Source organism: Vulpes lagopus, chromosome 8 (genome assembly GCF_018345385.1).
Source record: "Vulpes lagopus strain Blue_001 chromosome 8, ASM1834538v1, whole genome shotgun sequence".
Taxonomy (NCBI): Eukaryota; Metazoa; Chordata; class Mammalia; order Carnivora; family Canidae; genus Vulpes; species Vulpes lagopus.
This window is the reverse complement of record NC_054831.1, coordinates 73534352-73562283: the sequence shown is the minus strand read 5'-3', so window position 1 is coordinate 73562283 and position 27932 is coordinate 73534352. Positions and strand designations below refer to the sequence as shown.

General features: G+C 40.3%; 2 protein-coding genes across 2 annotated transcripts; both read left to right on the top strand.

Moving 5' to 3' along the window:
• Positions 1-180: 180 nt before the first annotated feature.
• Positions 181-1557, top strand: LOC121497752 (glycine-rich cell wall structural protein 1.8-like). The gene has a single exon (XM_041767476.1). It carries the CDS (start codon positions 181-183, stop codon positions 1555-1557), a length of 1377 nt encoding a protein of 458 aa, XP_041623410.1.
• SEC61A2 (SEC61 translocon subunit alpha 2) lies at positions 1485-27932 on the top strand. Its single transcript, XM_041765455.1, has 12 exons — positions 1485-1592; positions 3742-3809; positions 4973-5038; positions 10476-10554; positions 14681-14812; positions 14937-15046; positions 19803-19956; positions 20922-21082; positions 21388-21585; positions 23631-23822; positions 24491-24567; positions 26840-27932. Exons 1-12 carry the CDS (start codon positions 1586-1588, stop codon positions 27024-27026), a joined length of 1431 nt encoding a protein of 476 aa, XP_041621389.1. The 5' UTR covers positions 1485-1585; the 3' UTR covers positions 27027-27932.

Genomic DNA, 27932 nt, shown 5'->3' with positions numbered 1-27932 from the left:
AGGAGCTCCCGTGAGAGGTCACGGGGAGTTCATGCGCTGTTAACTATAGACAGAGCGTCACGGATTTTTGACAACTTCCAAGAAGTCTCGATAAGGTGGGAGCAAAATTAAGAGGGATGTTCGGGCACACCAGGTCTCGGGGCTGCTCAGCCCCGTGTCTCAGGGATGCGACCCCGGCGCATGACCCTCGGGAGGCCCGGGCCCCGGACCAGGCGGTCGAGGAAGCCGCCACTGCTCGACTGGGAGCTCGGAGCTGAGCTCAGGCAGGAAGTGGCCCCGCAGCCGCGGTCCAGCCCGGGCAAGCGAACTCCACTGTGCTGCTGGAGCACGGGCCCCGAGCGGCGGCGGGGTGGAGCACAGGGGCGGGAGCACGGCCTCAGGGCGGCGGCGGGGTGGAGCACAGGGGCGGGAGCACGGCCTCAGGGCGGCGGCGGGGTGGAGCACAGGGGCGGGAGCACGGCCTCAGGGCGGCGGCGGGGTGGAGCACAGGGGCGGGAGCACGGCCTCAGGGCGGCGGCGGGGTGGAGCACACGGGCGGGAGCACGGCCTCAGTGCGGCGGCGGGGTGGAGCACACGGGCGGGAGTACGGCCTCAGTGCGGCGGCGGGGTGGAGCACAGGGGCGGGAGCACGGCCTCAGGGCGGCGGCGGGGTGGAGCACAGGGGCGGGAGCACGGCCTCAGGGCGGCGGCGGGGTGGAGCACACGGGCGGGAGCACGGCCTCAGTGCGGCGGCGGGGTGGAGCACACGGGCGGGAGTACGGCCTCAGTGCGGCGGCGGGGGTGGAGCACAGGGGCGGGAGCACGGCCTCAGGGCGGCGGCGGGGGGGAGCACAGGGGCGGGAGCACGGCCTCAGGGCGGCGGCGGGGTGGAGCACACGGGCGGGAGTACGGCCTCAGTGCGGCGGCGGGGTGGAGCACAGGGGCGGGAGCACGGCCTCAGGGCGGCGGCGGGGGTGGAGCACAGGGGCGGGAGCACGGCCTCAGGGCGGCGGCGGGGTGGAGCACAGGGGCGGGAGCACGGCCTCAGGGCGGCGGCGGGGTGGAGCACAGGGGCGGGAGCACGGCCTCAGTGCGGTGGCGGGGTGGAGCACAGGGGCGGGAGCACGGCCTCAGTGCGGTGGCGGGGTGGAGCACAGGGGCGGGAGCACGGCCTCAGGGCGGCGGCGGGGTGGAGCACACGGGCTGGAGCACGGCCTCAGTGCGGCGGCGGGGTGGAGCACACGGGCGGGAGCACGGCCTCAGGGCGGCGGCGGGGTGGAGCACAGGGGCGGGAGCACGGCCCCGGAGCGGCGGGCCTGGAGCACACGGGCTGGAGCACACAGGCTGGAGCACAAGGGCTGGAGCGCGCCCGCGGGAGCGCCGGCGGTAGCTATGGCAACGCGGCGACGTCCGCCGCGCCGGGGGCCAACGGCCGGGGCCTGCGTCGGCGGGGGGCGGGGCCGGGGGCGGGCGCGCGGTCACGTGGCGCGGGGCGGGGCCTGCGCGGGGCCGGCCCGGAGCGCGTCGGGAGCGGGCGGCGAGACCCGAGCCGCGGGACGGGAGCGAAGGCCGCGCTGAGGCCGCCGAGCCCCTCCGGGCCGCCGCCATGGGCAGTGAGTAGCGGCGGCGCGGTCCCGCCGGGCTGCGGGCGGTGGGGCGGGCGGCCGCCGGGTCCCCCGCCGAGGCTCCTCGGGCGCTGCGGCCTGGCCGGGGCGGCGGCGGGGCCGGGGCCGGGGCCGGGAGGCCGGGGGTCCCGGAGGCCGGGGCCGCTTCGCTGGGCGGCGAGGAGCGCGGCTCGGGACGGAAGGCCGCGGCGGTGGGGGCGGGGGCGAGGCCCCGACGAGCCTGCGGGACCGCTTCGCGCTTTCCCAGGAGCTTGGGAAGCTCGTGTTTTCGCTCCCACGTCGCCCTTCCTCGGCGCGTCCGTGGAGATGGTGCCCCAAGCGCTCTGACTTGTTTGGTTTTTTTTTTTTTAAAGTGATGCGCGGCATCATTTAGGGGAGGAAAGAAGTGCGATTGGCAGCGTAGCGTTTTCCCTGAAATGTTCATTTCAGTTCTTCTGTAGCGTCGGCTGAGAACCCACCGTGTGTAAGGTTGTCTGAGCCTCGGGGACGAGGCCTTGGATCCCGGGCGTCTTGGGGGCCGGCTCCCCAACACCGCAGCCACAGGCGTTCACCTGTGCACTAGCCTAGCCGCGGAGCTGTTTGTTGGGTGAATGGGTTTGCGTTCATCCGACATTCCTACCTCCAAAAGTAGGTAGGATTTTGCACGACCTAACCTGCAGAACCTGAGCGGTGCAAACCTGAGCGGTGCACCCACTGGCCAACTAGTGGACGTTTAGAAAGGAAGTGGGGGGGGGGGACCCCCTGACCTTGAATTTGCAGTGTAATCGGTGAAATTCTGCAGCACAAGATAGACAAGCGGCCGACGAGAAGCACGGCTTGCACGTGAACTCTCCCAACACGGATGATCGCAAAACGCCACGAAATCCGGGAGGGTGGCCTGGATTGAGGTGGGATGCAAAAGGGGACAAGGAGTCCAGGAAGTTTCCTTGATGTGTGATTGACAACTTGTTTTGCATCAGAGAAGAATACTTCCGTGATTCAGGGTTACTTTCCAAATAGTCCAAAATGGTACTTGGACGATGAATCTCTCTGCCCGTGGGAATTTCTCAATTCTTCTGTCAAACATCAGTGACTTACCATTTTGAGAAGTTTCATGAGATTATATAGTCCGCTTTTGGCTAACTGTGCAAGTGTAATTAATTACTCAGGTTTATTTTATTTTATTTTATTTATTTTTTACTCAGGTCAATTTTAAATCCATTTCGTGATGTTAGTATACAGGATCCAGGGTCTGTAGGGGAAGGTAACTCACAGCTGGTTGTGCCTTCTTGTGTGTCTGCACGTTACAGACGCTGGCAAAGGCAGAGGGAATATCATCTTCATTCTCCAGTTCTTTGGCAGGAGTTGACGTAAGCTATGCCAGAAGATAGTGTCTATCCTTAAAGAACCTTGGTTTGTCTTACTTTTATGTCGAATGAGTTAATCTGGGAAAGCAGTACTTTCTCATGAAATGTAATGGTCGCGTTCTGCTGGGCTGGATATTGTACATACACAAGTACTTTGAGATCATCATGTGGGAGAGCAACCAAGCAGTGAAATGTTGACTTAAGTGAAATGAAGTAGAGATTGTATAGTTTAAAAAAAAAAAAAAAAAAAAAGCAAAAGCTATCTCTGTGGAAGATGATTCTGTGATCTTTCTCAGGCATTTCAGCTATCTTTCGGCCTAAATTAAGCCAGTTCTGCAGTTTCGGCCCATTTCCTGTTGTACTTTCCTCCTGTATTTCTCTGGATATGTTTTATTTTCTTCTAGGGTGCGTTGTCATGTGGGTAATGTAGTAGCCTGCATTTGCTTTTTTTTTTTTATCCAATGTAGTGATGCTCATTGAATTATTCCTTTTCTGTATATATAAAAGGGCTGGACACACGCATGGGGAAGCAAAATCATGGTAAAAGGATATTTGTATTTGCTTCTACTGACTAAACCCTTAAACCTTTTGGATTCTTTTGTCCCTTAAATTACCTTTTTTCCTTGATACAATATTTGAAATGGAGAGCACTAGGATTACTTTTGGAGGTAGGAACGGGATGAATTACCATTAAAAGTTAGAGAACATTTGTATTTGTTTCTATAAAAAGGTACATCTCTTTTTAAAGACTTTGTAACAGAGAAATTCTTTTATTTATTTATTTTTAACAGTCAAATTTTTAGAAGTTATCAAACCTTTCTGTGCAGTTCTACCAGAAATTCAGAAACCTGAAAGGAAAGTAAGTATAACATTTTGGTAATATAGAGGGTAGCTAAGTGATTTATTCTACTGACCTAGTAAGATTGATTTATTGTCCCCAACTCTTTTCTGGTGTATTTGGAGAAATATTACCTGCTCCTCCTTGCAAGAGGCACAAAGTAAGTAAAACTAGTATAGACCAGTTTAGATAGATTATCTTCTGGTTTTAAGAATGCCTGTTCTTTAAGTTGGGACATTTCCAAACCAAGCGTCTCTTTGGCCTGTGTGTTACATAAGAGACAATATTGCCCTGTCTCTGGTGACCCACCGCACTATGAATGACTCAGTGCGGTGACCCCCAGAGCCAGGTCACTTTTGAGAAGTGCAACTGTTTGACAGAAATGAATTACAATTGTGCAAGTATAAACCTCCCATTTCTTGATCATTCAGTACAAAGAAAAATCACAATGCATTCATAAAAAAATGTGACTGAATCAAATTATTCTTCTGTCATTGTGCACTTTTGGAGCTCAGGTATTTAAATTCAGGAATATTGTTAATCCCAAACTGGCCAGTTCCTAGACAGTCCTCTTTTGTGCTTTTGATATCTCACAAAACTAACAGGAATAGGTGCGTATAGGAAGAGATAAGTAAAACTTTTGTTAAACTTATTGTTTTATCTAGAAGTATCTTTCTTCCTTTTTCTTTCTTTCTTTCTTTCTTTCTTTCTTTCTTTCTTTCTTTCTTTCTTTCTTTTTTTTTTTTAATTGCTTTTAGGTTTCAAAAATAGTTGTTCCAGTTACATGTTAGGCATCCCAAGAAGCTCTCACTTTCCATATCTCATGAAATATTCATATAACATTATCACGGGCAGTCCCAGCTCTGCACAATGTTATGTTAACTGAAATGCGTGCATATTGGATCCGTGTTTTGCTTTCTCATCCTTTTTGGTTTCAGTCAACATAGTATAGTGTGATGAGGCCTGCCTCTGTTTAATTTACTTAATACTTGGAAAAGTAAAGAAGGTTATGTTTGAAAAGTTGAGCTGTTTGCTTTAGCTGTTGCTAACGAGGTGAGAATATCTTAGTGGTAAATAATAGAAGCATGTTGTGATGCAGAATGTTAGTTATGCTTTAATGTGGAATTTTGCTTTGTATTTGTTATTTCTTGGTTTTGATTGATCATCTTTATTTTGTTGTACAGATCCAGTTTAGAGAAAAGGTACTATGGACTGCCATAACTCTCTTCATTTTCTTAGTATGTTGTCAGGTATGTAACCAAAATATTAATTCAATGTTTATGCTGTTATGTGAGGGTTTTGATTGGTTACAATTTGAGAAATTTTATCTATTTATTTATTTAGATTTTATTTATTCATTTGAGAGAGAGAGAGTGCCCCTGAGAGAAAATGAGCTCGGTTGGGGGTGTAGGGGTAGAGGAGGGGAAGGGCAGAGCATGAGGGAGAAGCAGGCTCCCTCCTGAGCGGGGAGCCCGATACAGGGCTCGATCCTAGGGTGGGATCAAGACCTGAGCCAGAGGCAGATGCTTAACCGACCGGGCCACCCTCGTGCCCAAGAAATTTATTTTAGTTAAAATAATATCCTGAATTATTTTGAGCATTGTTATTTTTAATCTGAGTTGATAGTAAAAATGATTATCTTGTCCTACTGTGAATTTTTTTTTTATTAGTGGGTTTGAACATTTTTTTCTTTTTTTTCTCTTAGTGTGCAATTAATGATCTTTAGCCACTTTTCTCTTGAGATACTTTTGGTATTGATTTCAGATAGATTTTTTATATGGAAAAATGTTAAACCTTTGACCTAGACATTGCAAATATATTTTCTGTTTCGTAGGCCTTTAATCATGTTGTAAATAGCATGTGTTAATTTTAAAATCCCAAAAAGTCACATTCTGGAATTCCAGTGATATACTGTATTTATAAATAGATAAAATTCAGTAATGCTTTTTATTAACATTTGCGAGATTAAGTTCACAAAATGAGGATAAAATGTGACATATCCTTGTTACAGGATTGTTGTGAGGATTAAACTAGATGATTTGGATGCAAGTTTTTTGAGGATTTTGAAAAGCTATTGAAATACATGTAAGGAAGTATAAAAAAAAAATATTAGGAAGCAGTAGAGCAGATTAAGTCCATAGTCTGGGAAAACCCAAATACTTTTTTTTGAAGAGTGAGATGATTTGGTCATTAAGATATATTACTACTGTACTTGGTTTAAAATAGTTTTGGGTGGTCAGGGAGAGAGAACTTTTTTTTTTTTTAAGTACAGAAAAGTAGTGAGAAAAAAGAATAATCATCCATATTTTTACCACCTACTTTTAACATCTTAGAAATTCCCCTCCCCTCCATAAAAACCTCCAGCTTTATAAAGGTATAATTTATGTATCGTAAAATACACTTATTTTTTAAGTGTACATTTTGAAGGGTTTTGACAAATGTATACACCCACATACCTACTACCTCAGTGGATACAGAACATCTGTCACTCCAGAAAGTTCTGTGTAATGTCTTAGTCCCCACCTCACCCCCAGTGTCAGGCAAGCACTGATCTGGTTTCTGTTCCTATAATTTGATTTGTTTTTTTTAGAATTTCATCTAAGTGGAATCATACAGTATTATTCTGGCTTCATCATCAGCATTTTGAGATTCATCCATGTGTTTGGTAGAGCAGTAATTCATCCCTTTCTATTTCTGAGGAGTGTTCTGTTGGATGACTCTACACAATTTGTTCATTTATTCACTTGTTGGATGTTTGAGTTGTTTGCAAATTTTGGTTTTGATAAAGTTGCTGCAAAAGTTCTTGGGCAAGATTTTCTGTGAATATTTGTTTCAATTTCTCATTGGTGAATACCTAGGCGTAGAATTGCTGGGGTGTATGATAATTACAGGTTCAGCTTTAGAAGATGTCAAACTTCTTTCTAAGTGGTTGTCCATTTTATATTTTCACCAGTCATGTATTGGAGTTCCCGTTACTCCCCATCCTGGCCTGCCCTTTATATTACTGAGCATTTTAATATTAGTTATTCTAATGGGTGTGGTTTTAATTTGCATCACCTTGATAAATGACATTGACATTTTAATATGCATTTCCCTGGTAAATGATATTCAACAACGTTTTCATGTACTTATAGGGCATTTGTTTATTTTCTGTGAAGTTTTTTCAAATCTTTTGCCCATTAAAAAAATCCTATTGTTACATTGAATCATAAGCTTTTTGAAAAAGGTTTTTATTTATTTATTTGAGAGAGAGAGCACTCATGAGCAGGGGGGAGGGACAGAGGGAGAGGGAGAAGCAGACTCCCCGCTGAGCAGGGGGCTTAACTTGGGGGCTCCATCCCAGGCCCCTGGGATCATGATCTGAGCTGAAGGCAGATGCCTAACCAACTGAGCCACCCAGGCACCCTGAATTATATGTATTTTAAAATATTTTCTGAATACAGGTCCTTTGTCAGATACATGTACTGTGAATATGTTTTCCTAGTCTGTGGCTTGCCTTTTCATTTCCTTAATGTCTTGTGAAGAGCAAAATTCTTTTCGTTTTGAAGAAGTTCAATGTGTCTTTTCTTTGATGGTTCATGGTTTTTGTTTCCTATCTAAGGAATTTTTGATTATTTTAAAGTTGTGAAGATTTTCTCTCTGTCCTAAATATTTAGTCTCAGCTTGTATGTTTTGGTCTGTGATCTATTCCAGGTTAATTTTTGTATATGGAGTAAGTAAGCCTGGGTTCATTTTTTTCTGTATGGTTAGCCAGTTGTTGAGAAGGCTCTCCTTTCTCCATTGAATTACCTTGGGATCTTTGTTGAAAATCAATTAACCGTGTAAGCGTGGATATATTTTTGTACTCTGTTCTGTTCCATTGATGTATATTCCATGGTTATGGTTACACCGTTTGATTACCGTAGGTTTGTATTAAGTCCTGTAATCAGGTCGTAAAAGTCCTCCCACTTTGTTTTTCCTTTTTGAAATGGTTTTTGGTTATTCTAGGTTCTTCATATTTCTGTATAGATTTTAGAATCAGCTTGTCAGTTTCTCTGAGAAGGCTTACCGGGATTATGATTTATATTGCTTTGAATTTATGGATGAATTTAGAGAAAATTAGCTTCTTGACAATATTGAATCTTCTAATCCAAGGATGAGTGAACATTGTTCTGTAAAGGGTTGGGTAGTAAATATTTTAAGCTTGGCTGTCAGAACCCTAGAACCATAGGAACTGTGTTGCTCAAAAAGTGGTATTTCTCATGACTGTTTCATGCAATAAATTAATGTATGCATTTTTGTTAACTTTGGTTATTTTTTCCCCTGCAGTATAATTGCATAGTTGCCAAGCTCGGTTTTATTTATGTCTTTCTCCTGCTTAGGCAGTTCTCCCCAGTGCTGGTGATTTCTTTCCACTGAATCTCAGGCAGGTTTATTTTCCCCTCCCCACTGCAGGTAAAGGGCTTGGGGGTCTCCTGTCTCACCCAGTTTTCTTTAGCCCCAGGGAATGATGGGAGGTGAGTTAAGCTGTGACAAGTGCAGTAAATGCTCCCTGGGTGGTTCTTACCAGGTGACTGAGGAGGGCTCCATTCCACTCCTGACCTCAGATCCCTCCCTTATCCCCACCACACCCTGGCCCTCTGTCACCCATCTGTTTCTTCCCAGCTGCCATTTCTACTCCCTTCCAATCAGAGGAGGCTGAAAGATAAGGGTATCTGTACAGCCTGCTCTCCTTCAGGTCATGGGAATTGTCAGCATTCAGCTGCCTTCCTGTGGTGATGGTGGGAGCAGCTCAGTGCTAGGCTCTCTGCTCCTCAGTTGTCTGCAGTGTTCTGGCCTCCGTGACCACCAGCGCTTCAAGTTCATGATCCTTTTTCTTCTTTGGTTGTTTTACTCATTGTTTTCCTTAGCTTTTTAAAATTAAATTTTATTTTTTATTTTTTTAAATAGTCTCCATCTGCAGCCTGGAACCCAATGCTGGGCTTGAACTCACGACCCTGAGTTGATCTCAGGACCTGAGCTGAGATTGAGTCGGATATTCAATCGACTGAGCCACCGTGGTGCCCTGTTTTTCCTTAGCTTTTTTCATTCTTGTTAGTGTCTGCTATTTTATGTGTTTTAAAAAGTGTGGTTTCTTACGCATTGGGGAGTTGTGCCCAACTACTGTTGTACGTAACCTGTAGCTGTGGATATTACTGAGAGGAATAAAACCAGACACTGAGTTTAATAATCCTGTTGACTACAGGAGAGGAAGGAATGCCGTTACTTAGGGTGGTTGGCCGACTTTTTCTTGTTCGTTGTTCCACACATCACTTAATTATGGAGGTAATGGCCATCTCTATCAGCTGCAATTAAGTAAAGTAATTTGACTGATTGACCTCTCTCCCAGTTAGGGAATATTGTGATGTGGACTGTCCTGTAGTGTTAATTAGTCTTCATACATAACCTCCTTTCTCCTTGTCTCTCACATTAGCTGAAGAGTATTAGCAGCGTTAGGGTACACATAAAATACCCATGCATCCTGCCTCACCAGTTTTGCTACCCAGCTAATAAATCCAGATGTCGAGAGAGGGTGAGGTTGACCAGATGGATTGTTCAGAATTGTTGGCAGCATCTTTTGGAACTTAAAAAAAAATCAGCTTTGTATAAAGAAAGTTTTTGAAACTGGAAATGTATTTTTCTTTGTGTCTGATCCCTGCATGGTGAGGGGAGGGGTATGGCCCGGTGCTGTGTGTCCTGGACATTGGTCATATAATAGGAAGCATTCTGAAGTTGAGTTTCTTTTTTTTTTTTTTTCTGATAAAGTAATTTGTACTCCTAGAAAATTTGATAAATGCTGAGAAGAATAAAGAAAAAATTAGCCATAATCCTACCACCTACAGATAATTACTCCTCAGTATTTTAAATATTTACACTTAGGTTTATCTTTTACACATTTTTACAGTATTGAACCTAGATTTATACAATTCTGTACCTTTCTTTTTATACCAGGGTTTCTCAACAGCAGCCCTGAATTTTAGGCCGGTTAATTTAATTCTTTGTTGTGGGGGCATTGTAGCAGCATCCCTGACCTCTACCCACCAGATGCCAGTAGCATCTCCCAAGTTGTAACAACCAAAAACGTCTTCGGGTATTGCCAGGTGGCTGCTGAGGGGTGGAATTGCCCCAGGTTGAGAACCACAGTATTATACTTAGTGTTAAACATAAGCACTTCTTTATGCTGTTACAGGATTCTTTATAATTTTCAGTGGCTGCGTAATATTCATCTATCTATCTATCCTTCAGATTTATATTTGGAGTGTGGCTGTCATTGGTAGCCCTTAGCTTAGCAAAATTTTTCCTATGACTGGGTAGATATATCCTATTACTTACTGATAGGGGTATTTTTTTAATTCTAAAAAAAAAAAAAAGAAATCTACCATCTTAGCTATTTTTAAGCATAAATTTCAGTAGTGTTAAGTGTATTCATGCTATTGTGCAACAAATCATCCTGATAGGTGTGTTTACTAGTAGATTGCTATAGTGATTTCTATTATTTTAATTTTTGTTCAAAAACTTTCCTTTTAGGGTTACAGAACACGAGAAGTAGTGCTCTTTTTTTTTTTTTTTTACAGTATTGCAAATATTAAGTAATTGAAGTTTGAATTAAGTTAATTCAACTTAATTTAGATAATGCATTTTAATAAACTGTTTTATGTAATATTATAGATACCACTATTTGGAATCATGTCATCAGATTCTGCAGATCCTTTCTACTGGATGAGAGTTATTCTTGCATCCAACAGAGGTATGTACTTTTTTTTTTTTGCCTCCATACTAGGCATTAGTACTGACATCAAATAGATGTGAAAATGTAGAAATAACTATTTTGATGTCTACAGGGGTGGGGAGCATATGGTAAAAGAAACTCGTTGCCTAGGAGAAGAGACCAACATGTAAATACTTACAAATCTCTGTATGTATTGTAATAATAGAAATATGTACAGAGTATAGATGTACAACAGAAAACGGAGTGATAGTGCCGTCTGGAGCTTTGATTCTCCATCCCTTTATGGGTTATATTTTCTTTGAGACTCTATTAAATTTATTTGTACTCTCCCAAGAAAAAAATTCAGATACACAGATTTTGCACAATACCTTTGGAGAGTCATGGACCCTTTGAAGTCTGTCCTTGGGTTTCCTGTGGGATTGAAAGACCCCAATCTGCAGTGTCTGAGGGGACAGTACCAGAATAGCATTTGCATTGGAGTTCAGGTTGTGGACTGAAGGCAGAGGGCGGCCTGAGCTAAAAGCACTTGTGTGTGAGGCAGTGGCTAAAGAGATAGGAGGGCCTGGATCATGGGGGGTTTTGTTGGTAATTTTTAAAATACTGATTAATCATTAAAAAATGTACCAAAATTTGTATACAGTTTTATATAAACCTGAAAATACAAGTGTTGCATCTCAGGGGTAACTCCTGGGAAGGATAATAGTTTGGTGAATATCCAGACCTTTTCTCTGCATATACATTAATGTATATAAATTTATATTTAGAAAAAAAATAATAAAAGAATAAAATAAAAATAAATTTATATTTAGTTGACCCTTGAACAACCTGGGTTGAACTGTGTGGGTCCACTTATATGTGGACTTTAAAAAAAAAAAACAGTGTAGTGCTATAAATGTATTTTCCTTAGGACATTTTTCATAACATTTTCTTTTCTAGCTTACTTAATTACAAGAATATAGTATATAAAACTTACATAACATACAACCTGTGGTAATTGTCTTTGTCATCGGTAAGGATTCCAGTCAACAGTACGCTATTAGTAAAGTTTTTGGTTTAGGGGAGTCCAAAGTTATATGTGGATTTTTTATTGCATAGGAGGTCAGTGTTTCTAACCTCTACGTTGTTCCAGGGTCAACTGTGTGTTTTTTGTTTTTTGTTTTTAAACTAAAAAAATGAGATAAATTATGTGACTATTCTACTACTTAGTATGTTTACTTAATTTTTTGGATGAGTTATTTCATTTAACAGCCATACATGTTCCATTATATGGATATGCCATGCATTATTTAATCATTCATGTATTTTTTGAGTTCTTACTGTGGGGCAAGCATTGTGCGAAGTGCTGAGATTAGAACAGTGATCAAGACCATGTCCCTGTTGCCCGGAGTTTATGTTATTCTATTTGAGGAAATAGCCTCTACACAAAGTACATTTAGGGCGAGGGGACGGACATTGGAGCAGAAACCTGTAGGACATGAGAAAGAAGGCCATGTGAAGATCTGAGGGAGGAACATTCTAGGGAATAGCCTGTGCCAAGGCCCCAAGATGTTTAATGTGTTCAGGGACTGATGAGGGGTCAGTATGGTTAGAAGGAAATAAGGAAAGAAGTAATGAGGTAGGACATGATGTTACAGATGAGTCCAAGAGCCAGATCATAAAGGGCTTAAAGACAAAGCAAGGAAAAAAAAAAAAAAAGAAGACAAAGCAAGGAGTGTACTTCAAGTGTGATTCCGGGCTACTAGGGTCCTCTTATGTCACACATTTAGTTTTTTCCCCAATTTTGTATTATAACCAGTGCTACCCTGAATGCTGTCACTGTAATACTATCTACTATAATTTTTTAATAGAGTTAATTTCTAGAAGCTTCACTTTGCAATATAATATTCACCTAAATTTTTGATAGATAATGCTAAATTATCTTTTAAAAGATTATTTTATACACTCAGCAGCTGTATATGAGAATGACATTTTTCTTCCAACAGTGGATATTATTAGTCCTTTAGTCTTTGAAAGTTGAACAGGTAAAAATTGGTATCTTATTTATTTTATAGTTCTTTATATACAGGCGAACTTGAACATCATTTTATGCCTTTATTGGATATTTGAATTTTTTCTGAGTGGACTTGTTTTAAATAAGAGAAAATTACTGACTAGTTTAAACACAAAAATGGAATTTATTAGAAAGATACCTGTTGGGCAGCCCAGGTGGCTCAGCGGTTTAGCACCGCCTTCAGCCCAGGTGGTGATCCTGGAGTCCCGGGATCGAGTCCCATGTCGGGCTCCCTGCATGGAGCCTGCTTCTCCCTCTGCCTGTGTCTCTGCCTCTCTCTCTCTCTCTCTCTCTCTCTCTCTCTCTCTCTCTGTGTCTCTCATGAATGAATAAATAAAATCTTGGAAAAAAAAAAAAAAGAAGAAAGAAAGAAGTATACCTGTTATGTTTTGGAATCTATAGAGGAGATAGGACAGCTAAGCCTGGGCTGGGAGAGAGATCCAGGCCAGCTTTAGATCAGCAGCAGGGATTTCCTTTTCTTTGGGATTTAGCTCCCAAAATTCCTGGGTTCTTTGGTTCTTAGCTCAAAATTCCAAATTACAGAATTTACACCAGGTTTGGTTAGAGTTTAAGGTCCCCTCCTGTATGGTATTTCCTGAGTTGTCATTGGGAGCAGCCATACTGTGTTAGCTATTTTTCCTTTTTTTTTTTTTTTTTCTTTTAAAGATTTTATTTATTCATGAGACACAGAGCAAGAGAGAGGCAGAGACACAGGCAGAGGGACAAGCAGGCTCCATGCAGGGAGCCTGATGTGGGACTCGATCCCAGGACTACAGGATCACGCCCTGGGTGGAAGGCAGGCACTAAACTGCTGAGCCACCCTGGGATCCCAGCTCATTTTCCTTTTTAAAATTTTTTTCTATTGATTTGTTCATTTTAAATTGAGTTGTAAGAACTCTTCCCAAATTGGAGATATGAACTCTGTCATTTGTGTTCAAATATTTTTCTTTTAACTTTTATTAAAGCCACCTTAAAAAAAAACAAAAAAAAAACTTGGTGCAGTATTTTGCCACATGGAATTCTCATAGTTGTAGCTAACCCTAGCATCTACCTTTTTCATTGTGGGTTCTAGGTTATTGTCATGCTTAGGAAGGCTTTTTCTTTTCCGAGATGATAGGCATGCTCACTCCTAGTATTTTTGTCATTTTGTCTCTTATGGTTAAGTTTTCTATACATTGGGCCTTTATTTCTTTCTACTGGTTGTTACCTTTTACTGTTGAAGAAATATTTGAGAAGACATGAATCATCCTAGGATGGAATCTTTTCTCATATTAAGGGCACCTTTTCAACATTTATAAAAGCTGGGACTTAAGGTTGTGTTATGACAGAATGACCAGTGGGAACATTCTTGATTATATAGAATTACTTTGTTATACACGTTGCCTTGCACACTTGGCGTGTTTGGTTTTATTTTTCTCTATAAGTACCATATGTGTTTTCTCTAAAGAAAAACTTGAGAAGCAAAAAGAAGAAAATAGAAATTATCCATAATCTCAATGGGTAAAAATAACCATATTTTGACAGCCACACTAAAATATCAGGAAACTGTTTTTCCATTTAGTATTAAACTAACTGGCATCAAACTGTAATACTGTTTTCCAAATTTTTTATTTTGCTATGTCATGAACATTTTATATGCCACTAAATGTTCTATATTGATTTGGATGACTCTATGTCATTTTAGATTTTAAATTAGAAGAGTCACAAATATTTTTAAATGTCATTTTTTATTAACTTGATATTTAATTTTCAGGCTTGGTATGTAATTTCTTATTTTGCATTAAAATAAAATCCAATGTAAGTTTTAAAAAATCATGATTTGTGCAAAAATTTTGGATTTCTTTAACATTTTAAGTGTAGAGTTTACAGAAATTTACCTTTTTTGGGGATAGTAATTTTGATTCAATGAATTGTTGCAAAGTTGTGTTAATAAAGGAAATAAATGTGTTAATTAATAATGTTTAAAGAATGAAAATCTGCCTTTAAACATTTGAGAATGTGTTTCAGTAGACATTGTTAAGGATTGCAACACTTGTTAACTAATCTGCACTGGGTATAGTAAAGATTATTTACTTTTTTCCTTCTCCTTTACAGGAACTTTAATGGAATTGGGTATCTCCCCAATCGTAACATCTGGTTTGATTATGCAGTTGTTAGCAGGAGCCAAAATCATTGAAGTTGGAGATACACCCAAAGATAGAGCTCTATTCAATGGAGCCCAGAAACGTGAGCTATTAATACAATTAAAGAGTCTTTTCCAAATTTGAGAATTTTGTGGCAAAGATATTTTTCTAGTCTTTTTTTGTCTTTGGTTGTAAGTATGTACTCCTTTTCCCCCAATTTTTGTCAGTATTTGGTATGATCATTACCATTGGGCAAGCCATTGTGTATGTCATGACGGGCATGTATGGGGATCCTGCTGAAATGGGTGCTGGCATCTGTCTCCTTATCATTATTCAGGTAAGAAATCCAATTTTTCATCTGCAGATAAAATAGTTTGATCCCTTTTTTCTAACAATTCTTTAGGTGATATATTAATTTTCTTACTTTTGCATTATTTAATTATAAGATTTTGATTGTTGAAGTGACATGTATAAATTATGTTGATATAAAAGTTAAAATTTATAATAGCTTCATAGCTGCATGGTATAAAGAATTATAGATTAGCTGTACTTCATTGGTTCTGAGATGCACATTTTTTACTTTTTGATGTATCTAAAATCAGGATTTTTTTCTTTTTTTAAGATTTTTTATTTGCGGGTGAGAGAAAGCAGGAGCAGGAGGAGGGGCAAGAGGAGAGGGAGAAGCAAATTCCCTGCTGAGCAGGAGCCTGCCTCGGGGCTTGATCCCAGGACCCTGAGATCATAAGGGACTGACCACCCAGATGGCCCATAAGGGACTGAACCACCCAGATGGCCCCTGGATGTGTTTTCTTATAGCTGGTAGTGCTCTACAGTTGCTGTCAGCCAGGCAGCAATCATGATAGTAGTCTTCGTCTGCATATGTGTGTCAGCTGGTTAGAGCTATTCGGATGTTTGTTGCATCAATTGTTTATGGGAATTGTTGATGTAAAATGTTTTTGAGATTAGCTGCTATTTAAAATGTCTGCAGAAGTCTATGACTTGTTATGGAACAGTCACTCTGTGTACACAAAGGCACAGAACAGCCTAGATGATAAAATCTGTGTTTCAGTCTAAAATAACTTTTCTTGTAAGTAGAAAACAAAACAACTTTGTGAAAAGCTATTGTCATAGTTTAATTGACAGTATTTTTTTTTTTAGTGGTACACAAAATAATGGCATCACAAATAATATCTCACACCTAGTAAACTACATGAACCTATATACATATATATTCCATGGATTTTTAAAATAGACCCTTTGGAATTGAACTTTTAAAGGCCAACATAGTTATCCTTTACTAAGTATCTCAAAGTGTGTCAAGTTTAGAAGATACTTTTCTTTTTTTTTTTTTTATTTTTATTTATTTATGATAGTCACAGAGAGAGAGAGAGAGAGAGAGAGGCAGAGACATAGGCGGAGGGAGAAGCAGGCTCCATGCACCGGGAGCCCGACGTGGGATTCGATCCCGGGTCTCCAGGATTGCGCCCTGGGCCAAAGGCAGGAGCTAAACCGCTGCACCACTCAGGGATCCCAGAAGATACTTTTCTAATGTACATTCCATAAAAATCATTTAGAGAAGTTACCCAAGAATGGAGATATATATATATATATATACACACACACACACACACACGAACACACATACATATATACACACACACACATATACACACACACACACACATATATATATACACACACACACATATACACGTATATATACACACATATATATAAAATAGTCCTGTTATTTTGGAAATGCCTATTCTTGCTTCCTCTATGGAATTAGGATTATTTTAGGAAGGTCTTTTTTTTTAATGGTTACAGCATTAATTTCAGAAAAAATATTTTTAAGTAAAACTAAAATACCAACTTACTAATATATACATAGATAGATAGGACCATTTCAGACTGGTATGATTGACCCTTCTTTTTTAATGAGAAACCTCATATAGGCAGCAAATCAAATCGTGAACAGAGTTATTATTTCAGACCAAGGAGAATTAGGTTGTTCAAGTATTTATTGGTGTCACTAACAACAGGGAGAGCTCTTCTAACTAGATGGAAATACTTTCTTTTGACCACGTGAAAATTTTCATGGTAGGTTTCTGAGCCCTAGTGAGGTCCCAATTTGGGTATAAGGTAGAAGTCTTTAGAGTAACGTCGTTTTTTCTCCATTTTAAAAAACCTGATTGGCAAATTTGTAATCTTTGAGAGTTAGAGGAAGAAGTGTTGCAGTGGCTTGGGAGAGAAAATCCTCTGAAAACTGACTTGGATCTTTCTGTGCTTAGGATCTCTCCATGTGCTTCTGGCATTGTTGAGACACTGACATATTGATTGTCTTATTTTGTTTCTTTATACCCTTTGCTTTATGCAACCCGTAGTTCAGAATAACCCTGATCTTGAAGACACTCAGGATCGGTACTTAACTCTTAGAACATTATGCTCTAGTATGATTTTTCTAGTATTTTAGTAAGGATAATTTTGGATTCTTAAAGAACCTCATCTGATCAGTTCTGGGTTATTAAAGCATTGACTTCTGTGGAGTCATTACAAATTTGAATTGGAGATAAAATGGAGTTAAGATATTTTAGTTTTTTCCCCCAGGATAAGAAGTCTAAAAATAGTTGTATTCAGAAATGAAATAAGTGGGTGTATACTTTTTTTTTTAACATATAAATTCTGTTAGACGAATACTTGTGGTTAATTTTTTCAGTGTTAATGTATAGAGAAATGTGTTTGATCATAGGTGGGTAGCATGTCTTTTAAGGCATTGCTAACATTGAAAATGTGTGGATACACTGAAGAGAGATGATTGGATCAGTGTGTTTCGCCTAGAAACATAGATTTTGAAAACTGTTTGCATGCTGTTAGGTAAGGTATTTCTCACATTAATTATTCTTGTTTCATTCACGTGATCATGTCTTTCAACTAGTAAGATTTGAAATCTTAAATGGTGGGTCTTGATTAAAATCCCAGAGTAGAAAATATGTGCTTGGCATATAGAAAAGGTAAGTATTGTTTTGTCAAACTGTGTGAATGCAAAGTAGAGTTGAAATGTAAAGAGTAATTTTTATGCCTAATTTAGAGATTTATATGTACGGCATATTCCACAAGAGCATCCAGTTAGCATTCAGTTTCCATCACTGTTGTAGTCAACGAGATGCTGTGACTTCCTGGTTTCTCACCCCGCCCCCACCCCAACCTTAGAGGTGTAGTTCACATGCTTTTTAGTAGCTTTTATCTTATTCTTTTGATTATAGAGACCATTTCTCATTTCAGCTTCTTTGTAATTTCTTTCTCTAGTTAGAAAAAAAATGGGTTTGATTTCCACCAGACATACATGAATCACTCTGTGGTCTGATGGTCATTGGTCTGAACAGGGGGTTTGGAGAATCACAGGTGTTTCAGAGTGACTTTATGACTCTAGACAGGTCATTTAATCAGAAGCCCCTGATCATACTTTTTGGCGGGCTAATAGTTTATGGACAGCTCTTATTCCATGCACAGGGTTGGTTTCTGATTGGGAGTATTTATTTACTTTTTACATAATTGTGATCAATGTAAAATCTCAGTAGTAAGTCCTAACTTCTGTTTTATCTTGTCAAAGTGTTAAACTTGGTTTTCAAACAGTAAAGGATTCATGAGCACTCTTAGAAGTTTGAAGAATTGTACTCTTTTTCCAATCCTTTGAAAATCAAATTAAGACTGTAAATAGACAATTTAGGCTCTGTACAACTACTGAAATGACAGTTCAGGAAAAAAAAAAAACACCGTGGAAGGTAAGCATGCTTGAAATGGTGTACTGTAGTTTGTTTGCTCTCTTTTGTAATGGGGGATGTTGGGTAAACTGAGTAAGCAGTGGGGTGGGAGTCTTCAGAGCTGGGAAGAATGGAAGTGGCATTTCCTCCCTTTGGTAGGATGGGGTTCTTAAAATGGGGACAGGTGTGAGGTTGAAGGCATAGAAGCATCTTTTCTTTTCCTCTTGATTAGGTTACTGAAGTGACTATAGGTCACGACTTGCAAGGCCAGGAGTTCTTTTTAATTGATGCATGCTTTTATAGAAATGTCTTCTCCAAGAAGAAAATTAAGAATTTTCAATTTCACATAAATTAAAGTCAGTATGCTTTCATTTTGTTAAAAAGGGTAAGGTTAAGGACCTGGCAAATCCTTGTCTTCAAATTTACATTCAGTCTTTGTCACTTTATGTACGGAGGGCATTTCTTACATTATAATCTCTACTCATATTAATTTGTGCTCTTTTTGGCTTATTCTCTCTATATATTACAGTTGACCCTTGAACAGCACAAGGATTGGGGTGCTGACCCCTCCCCCCACAGTTGAGAACTGCATGTAACTTTTGACTCCCTCAAAACATAACTAAGTCTGCTATTTACCTGAAGCCTTCCAATAATGTAAATAGTTGATTAACGGATATTTTGTATATTATATACTGTGTTTATACACTGTCATAAGCTAGAGAAAAGATGTTAAGAAAATTGTAAGGAAGAGAAAATACACTGATAGTACTGCAGTGTATCTATAAACAAAAAGTCTGGGTAGGTCAAACCTGTGTTGTTCAATGGTAACTGTATATGTAATATATAAAATATTACATATAATATCTTAAAAATAAATTTCACATACTTTTCCTTCAGTGGTAGCATATAATTGTGTCTTGTTATTATACCATACTTCATTTAGTCTTTCACTTATTTGGAACTACTTGGAACATTTTCAGTTTCTTGCTGTCCTAAATTCAACAAGTTTGAACATTTTTGTTTTCAGTGTGCTTTTTCAATCGGTCTTGTTTAAACATTGTAAGGGAAACTATTCAGGTGGTTTATCATCATGCTGTAAAGGTTTAAATGTCTGCTTCCTAATGTAACAATGTTTCCACCCCCCTGATCTCCAGAAGTGACTTCTCACTAAGGTGGGGTTAAAGAGGTGCTGAGAGTCATAACGGTGCTATTGCAACAATCAGGTTTTAATATGAAAAATGCCCATGCTTTTTGAAAGTAGTCAATGGTGTTCATCGTCCCCTTCCTTGAGTTTATTCTTGCTTCAGCTTACTTGCATTTCTTTCCCCACAGTTGTTTGTTGCTGGTTTGATTGTGCTGCTGTTAGATGAGCTGCTACAGAAGGGTTACGGCTTGGGGTCTGGTATTTCCCTCTTTATTGCCACCAACATCTGTGAAACCATTGTCTGGAAGGCCTTTAGTCCCACTACTATTAACACTGGCAGAGGTACATTGCACAGTGACTGCAACTGCACGAGTTTTGCTGGATGTGTGCTGGAAAGTAACCCATCACGGAGCAGGACAGGCCTGTAGGCATCCTGCTTGCTGTCCCAGGGGCCAACCGCTGCGGATTGCTCAAGAGTTCAGCAGCAGAGATTTGTGGAGTATGAAATATTACTTCACAAAGAATAACAGCTACATTTTAGCCTCTGCTTGTTGAAAATTTCAGTGGTTGCAAACAACTTTTTAAAATATCACTTGCTTAAGCCATTGCCACAGAAGTCATTGATTTGTCCGATTTCCACATTCCCAGGGGAATAAAAAGGTAGTGGATTAAGATTTTTCGAATGAAAACACTATTATTTACTGTACCATCAGGGAGCATGAATACTTTTGCTGCTATTCTACTTGGCTTGGTAACGGCAACTAAATTTTGAAATACCTCATCTGTCTTTCCCCTTCCCCATCTCCATTTGTCTCAGATGCCATCCAAGATTCATAACGGTTAATGTCTAGAATGACCCTGGCCTTAAGAAAAGAGCAATGATGGTTTATTAGTTTTCTTAAAAACAAGCTCGATAGAGTAACGTGTATCTTTTGATTCTGACATCTTTATTCTGCTTTGCTGCTGCTTTACCCCCCTCCCTAAAAATATTCCTTTCCCTTCCCTACAGTAAAGGGGAGGCAAATCATTACAACCTAAATACTTGCTTAGGTTTATTCTACTTTGGCTGTTTTCATCAAGAATAGTGTCTTGAGAAAACTTGAGATTTGTGCAAAAAAAGATTCATTTGCTTCCATGATGTAAATATTTTTAGAAGCTCCGCACATGGTTGTATCGTAACGTAAACATTGATGAGTGATTTTGACTCCGATTTTCTGCCATGTACTGGAGTTTCAAGGGTATTTGTTTGAGCTTTGAGACAATTTTGGGTAAAGAGTTTACAGTTAATTTCTCTCTTGATTTATCAGGTACCGAGTTTGAGGGTGCAGTCATAGCACTCTTTCATTTACTGGCCACCAGGACAGACAAGGTCCGAGCTTTAAGGGAGGCCTTCTATCGTCAGAACTTACCCAATCTCATGAACCTCATTGCTACAGTTTTTGTGTTTGCCGTCGTTATATATTTTCAGGTACGTATACTTGCTTCACTGAAGTCAGAGGGATATGGATTTTTATTTTGCTTTCAAAGAAAATAATTCCATTTGAAATGTCCATATTTAACCAGTGTTACGGAATCTAGTCAAGCAAATGATTCTATTCCTTAGACTCTAAGGTGCGAGATATTAGTGGTGATGGCACAGAACAGGAGTTCTGTGTGGAAGGAGAAATGCCAGTGTTGCTTCTCCCACTCCCCCTGTATTGTTCTGCTTGTCATCTGTGTTCATTACTTGAGATGTGCAGTTACTCTTACTTCCTCTTCATTTTCATTTTCTAGGGATTTCGTGTTGACTTGCCCATCAAGTCGGCCCGGTATCGAGGACAGTACAGTAGCTATCCCATCAAGCTCTTCTATACCTCGAACATTCCCATTATTCTCCAGTCGGCCTTAGTGTCAAACCTGTATGTTATTTCCCAGATGCTGTCTGTTCGATTTAGTGGCAACTTTTTAGTAAATTTACTAGGACAGTGGGCTGTGAGTATTTTGTTATTTATTCTAAGCATTCAAATTTACTGTAATTTGCATTTCGTGGTTGTATTTTTAACTGAAAGAGATGAGCCATAATGGAAGCCATTGCTGTAACGTTTTCAGATTCACTTACCTGTAGCAGAGTTTATCATTCATTTAGAAAGATTGATAAATGTTGTAAAACTAAGGTGGGCCAGGTACTTTGTATTAATTTACTGTTGAGAGCATTTTCACATCTCATTTGAGGACCTTAAGGTTAAAAATCACAGTGGTTCTCATGAAAGTGGTTCCCTGTTTTGGTATCTTATTCAGCTGTTGTCTAGAATATTTTTTTTTAAGAAGCTCTTTGCTGATTATATGTGGGGTGCTGAGATCTCCTGCTTTGCCCCCATTTTTCATGGCTCGAGTGGCAATAAACTAGTTGTGATTAACTGGGCTAGAGATAGGCATGTGATTACTAGACTGGAGAGAGAAGAGAGTTACTAGAAATAGAATCCAGCACTTTCTGACTTCCCTTTATAGATCCTGTCATCATAGCTTCTTCCAGAGCAGTCCAGCCACGTTGTTACTGAAGTGTGAGTTCTTGTCGGATTGAATTTTACCTGGTTTAAGTTCTGTCATATGACCCAGGAGCTATTTTTCCTCCTTAAAACCATAGAATTAAAAGAGACTATGATCCTTTATTCTTTTATAGAGTACATAATTGTACAACTTGAATTTCACCAGCTATTTTTTATAGTCCTTATTTCTGAAGTACAGTGTTTCTTCTATGCATTTATCTTAATATGCTACCTGTTTCATTGTAAGTTACATGACCTAACTTTCTTCTACTAAAGGTCTTTTTTTTTTTTTTTTTTTTTTTTAAGTTTAAGAGGATAAGACAGTAACTCTTGAGTGTTAGTTGAAGGAAATAGGATTCCCTTTATCCATAGTACTCTTTTTCCAATCATGTTACGGAAACGTGACTACCTGTGATGAGGGAAGATGTGGTCCCTCCCCTTGTGAGATAATAATCCATCAGTAATTATTACTGTAATAATTTCATAGCAATAAATGCATTTTGTGGTCTTATGTAGGTTGTGTTGTGATCTTAACTAAGTTCCTTTTTAATGAGAATTACTAGAAATTGAATTATCTATAAATAATGCTCTTGATTGGGGATTAGTGATTCTGGGGGCACAGTAAATAAATGATACTGAAATGTATATTCAGGAACCAGACACTTTAATTATTGCAGGCAGAAACTGCTGTTCTATCCCTCCCACCCCAAAACTTACACTGTTCCTAGTTCTGTTACTGTAAAAATTCTTGAATGTTTATCTGGATAAAAATCCTATTTTAAATATTAAAAAATTACTTCTTATACAAACCTATAAAGTTTAGGCAGTGAGTTGTTAGTCATCTGTCAGTATTTCAGTTGATTGTATTCTTCATAGAATTTTTTGAAGTTAAAAGAATATGTTATGTACTCTTGTACAGTGCAGTTTCAGATTCTAAATGTAATCAGAGATTGACTGTAAATGTAATTATATTCCTGTCTTTAAGAAGAGAGGGAAGATTTTTTTGTAGGTGTATTGTAATGTTGGCTTTTAAAAAATCACTCTTTTGTTAATACATTCACAATGTCCTTTATATAATACATGCTCACTATACAATTTTGGAGAAGTGAAGACATTAGACACAAAAGTCAGTCTTTTTTTTTTTTTTTTTTTTAAATTTTTTTTTTTTTTTTATTTTTTTATTTATGATAGTCACAGAGAGAGAGAGAGAGGCAGAGACACAGGCAGAGGAAGAAGCAGGCTCCATGCACCGGGAGCCCGATGTGGGATTCGATCCGGGGTCTCCAGGATCGCGCCCCGGGCCAAAGGCAGGCGCCAAACCGCTGCGCCACCCAGGGATCCCAAAAGTCAGTCTTTCTAAGTTACATGGAATCGTTAGCTGTAGGTGCTTTGAGCTTAAAGATTTGTAATTTTTGAGGAGTTTGAAAAGTCATAAAAATGTATCTTGACCACTTGGGTTCACCATCTATCCTTTTTATTCTTGTTCTGTAGGATGTTAGTGGGGGAGGACCTGCTCGTTCTTACCCCGTGGGAGGCCTTTGTTACTATCTTTCTCCTCCTGAGTCCATGGGCGCCATATTTGAGGATCCTGTCCATGTGGTTGTTTATATCATCTTCATGTTGGGATCGTGTGCATTCTTTTCTAAGACATGGATAGAGGTGTCTGGTTCCTCTGCTAAAGATGTAAGTATTTGTTATATTTGAAAATAAACGTTTTTAATTTCAAAATGGTAATTGAAACACTCTTACTTTTGTAATTTAAACTTTTAAGTCATACTTTTTTTTTTTTTGAAGATTTTATTTATTCATGAGAGAGAGAGAGAGAGAGAGAGAGGCAGAGACACAGGCAGAGGGAGAAGCAGGCTCCCTGCAGGGAGCCGGACATGGGACTCCATCCTGGGTCTCCAGGATCAGGCCCTGGGCTGAAGGCGGCGCTAAACCGCTGAGCCACCCTGGCTGCCCTAAGTCGTACATTCTTAATAATGATCCCTAGAGGGTTAAAAACTGGTTTCTGGAAGGTGGAAAAATTCTTAAGAGTTTTACAATGGTTTGTAAAACCACCCTCCAAGGCTGAACCCTACCCAACAAACTCTTACTCCTTAGTATTTAATTTCTGTTTAGGGAGGTGATCGATTAAAAAAAAAAGATTGAGAAACAATTGTTTAATGTGTGGGTACTAGGTGGTGTGCAGCCTTGAGCCTCAGGTGTAATGGAGAGGATAGGACAGTGCCTACCTCAGGGCTCTCGTATTTTATTTAGTAGTGTGTGGGAAGTACTTCACACAGAACCTGGTAGGTAGTAAAGTGAAATATTTATAGTTTGATTTTAAAAGTTGCTTTTTCTCTTGGCAGGTAGCTAAGCAGCTTAAAGAACAGCAAATGGTAATGAGGGGCCACAGAGATACCTCCATGGTTCATGAGCTTAATAGGTAAGGTCATGAGATCTGATCTGTGTGAGTATGTGTGTGTCTGTGTATAGTACAAATGTATTTGGTTTTTCAACCTTTAATTTACTGTCAAATGTTATCCTATTTGAACATGAAGCATTTTTCTTCTGCTTCACACAGAAGAACCAAAATTTAACAAAATACTGAATTGTTCTCTAAAATTGTTCTCCATCAAAATTGACATCTAAATGATTTTTAAAATTGAAATTGTGTTCCCTTCACTGCTTAGCCCAGTATTAAAATATTCTTGAGTGGAGATCCTCGTTGTCTGGCTGCACATAAAATCACCTGGGAGCTTTCAAAAAGTACTGATACTCCACCTCTACAACTTGTGATTTATTTGGTCTTGGGTCAATTCTTCCATTAGTCTGTTTTTTGATAACAGCTCTACTGTGTTATAATTCATACCATGTAACTCACTCATTTGAAGTATATGGTTTAGTGTTCTTTAGTATATTCAGAATGTGTAATCATTACAGTGTAATTTTAAAAACATCTTTGTCACTGGAGCATCTGTTTGGCTCAGTCAAAAGAATGTGCAACTCTTGATCTTGGCGTTGTGAGTTTGAGCCCCATGTTGGGTCTATAGATTATTAAAACAATAATAACAACAACAACAACAACAACAAAAAACCTTAAAAAACAAACCAAAAACATTTTCATCACCCGGAGAGAAACCTTGTAACTCTTGGTTATTCCCCATTCCTATCGCACCTTCCCTTCCCTGAGCCTACTTCTTACTTTTGATCTCTACAGATTTGCCTCTTCTGGACATTTCATATAAATGGACTTGTCATCTTTTGTAAATAGCTCTTTTCACTTAGCATGAAGTTTTCAGGGTTCATCCATTACTTATGAATAATACTCCATTAAATGGATGTACGACAGCACATTTGTTTATCCATTGATCAGTTGGTGGAGATTTTGGTTGTTTCCAGTTTCTATCAGGAATGATGCTGTTAAGGACGTACTTGTGCATGTTTTGTGTGGCATATGTTTTCAGTCCTGCAGGAGTAGTTGGGTGGTACAGTGATGCTGGTTTAATGTGTTGAGGAAGCTACCAGACTCTCCTCCAGAGTGGCTGCACCGGTCTGCGTCCCACGAGCAGTGCGGCTCGCCGTTGCTGCGCGTCCTTGCACAGTTCCTGCTTTCTCATTACAGCCACTATGTGGGTATGAAGCGGGAGCTCACTGTGGTTTTGATTTGCTTTTCCCTGCTGAGTAATGACATTGGGTACTTTTCTTTCATGTGTTTTATTAGCTATTTGTGAATCTTCTTTGGAGAAGAATGCGCAACTCTTGATCTCAGGGTCGTGAGTTTGAGCCCAGTCTTTTCAGATCTTTTGCTCATTTGTGTTGTCTTTTGTAAGGTTCAAAAAACAAATATTTTGGATAGACCCCTTCTCAGGTTTATGATTTATATTTTGTTGCCATTCTATGGGTTGTCTTTTCACTTTCTTGGTCTCTTTTGATGCACAAGTTACTAATTTTGATGAAGTTCAGTTTCTCATGGTTGCTTTGTGCTGCTTTTAGTGTTTATCTAAGAAACCATTGCCTCACCCGAGGTCATAAAGATTCATTCTTGTTTTCCATTACGAGTCTCGGCTCTTCCATTCAAGTCTGTGATCTGCTCGCAGCAGTTTTTTTTGTTTAATGTGAGAGAAGGGTCCAGATATCTTTTTGTGCATGTGGATGTCCTGTTGTTCCAGAACCATTGCTTGAAAAGGCACTTGTATTTTTATGAAACTCAGAGTCGTAGAACGAACCTCCAGGTACCCAGCTCCAGCAGTTGGCCTCATTCTGCTCTTCCTGTTCATCCGTCATCTCCCCCCGGCTTTTTTTCCCTTCTTTTTTGGAGTATTTTAAATACAATCCCATTATTTTTAGCAGTGCTCCAGGTGATTCTAACATGCAGCCAAGACTGTGAAGAGGATCATCCACATCTTATCACATATAAATCTGGTACTTAGAAAGCATTTTGGAATTTACTCTTCATCTACAAGACTGAGCTACAGACGACCTATTTAAAATAATAAATATTTTCATCTTCAACCTGTCAAGGATTCTTTTTTTTTTTTTTTCCTTTTCCTGTCGAGGATTCTAACCTCCTGCTATTAAAAAAAAAAAAAAAAAAAATTCTGTATGGCTTCTCCAGGCTGTTTACTGGTTTCTGGAAAACAGCGGCCCGTCTTGGCCTGGTCAGTCTGCCCCATGGCCGTGTGCGCGCCCCGCCAACCGATGGCTCTGTGTTGCAGGTACATCCCCACGGCAGCAGCGTTCGGCGGCCTGTGCATCGGCGCCCTGTCCGTGTTGGCCGACTTCCTGGGGGCCATCGGCTCCGGCACTGGCATCCTGCTCGCCGTCACGATTATTTATCAGTATTTTGAAATTTTTGTCAAGGAACAGGCTGAAGTCGGTGGGATGGGTGCTTTGTTTTTCTAAATGTTCCAATATTTCTTCTTGTGTGTATGAAAGGGAGAAGAATTTTGGCACATTGTTTTTGTCCAATAACGCGATTCCCCTTTTCTTCCCTCAGTTTCTTGTTTCCCAGTGCTCACCGTCCCATTTGTGCAATGGGCCCCGAGCTAAGCCTGTGTGCAGCATTAGTACCAGCTGCCTTAAAACTAAAGTTTACAGTATTCATTCACAAACGTACTTGTAGTGTCGCCCGTGATGCTGGAAACCAGTGTTCCCGCCTTGCCCTGTTCAGCCGTGCCGGTGAGATGGTGACGTGGATCAGTTTTGCACACAACATTCAGAACACTCACTATTCCCCCCACTTGTTTAAAAATAAATGTAGTTCAAATTGCCACTTTCCAGTATTTTTGAGCTTATTTAATGAGTTCTGGAACATTTCTATCTAATCTGTATTTTAGATATAATTAACTTTTTATACTTTTTTAACTCCTCGTATCCACGTTCCCACCCTCCCTCTCCGTCCACTCCCCCGACTGGTCCCCTCTCAGCTGCCACTCAGCCCACGTGGGCAACATCGAGCTTCAGTTCCAGCTGTTCAGGAACAACTGCTTGTGTGTGGTTCCCACCTCCCCCCCAGCCCCATTTTCATTCCTTTCTCCCCAGTGACAGCAGTCCATGCTGTTTTACTGTATTGGCTATGCCTTTGAATTCCAACACATCGACACATCGCTGGAGAACACGCTTTCCAGATCTGATGGCCCAGTTTTTTTTTTTTTAATCCCTAAAGCAAAGATCTAATTCTCAAGCAATGTCTGTAGTTCAGTGGGGGCGAACAATGAGTAATTCATGCTAGCAATTTGTGTATGTTGTTGTACTTTACAGCAGCAACATGAGTGTCAATAGTAGAAAATAAACTTTTATTTAATAAAA

Bases quoted from the DNA above. Each gene is read 5' to 3' on its own strand.
- LOC121497752 (XM_041767476.1), top strand. From the start codon at position 181: ATGACCCTCGGGAGGCCCGGGCCCCGGACCAGGCGGTCGAGGAAGCCG.
- SEC61A2 (XM_041765455.1), top strand. The intron at 5,039-10,475 runs GTATGTAACCAA...GTAATATTATAG, and splicing joins TTTTCTTAGTATGTTGTCAG to ATACCACTATTTGGAATCAT. The intron at 23,823-24,490 runs GTAAGTATTTGT...TTCTCTTGGCAG, and splicing joins CTGGTTCCTCTGCTAAAGAT to GTAGCTAAGCAGCTTAAAGA.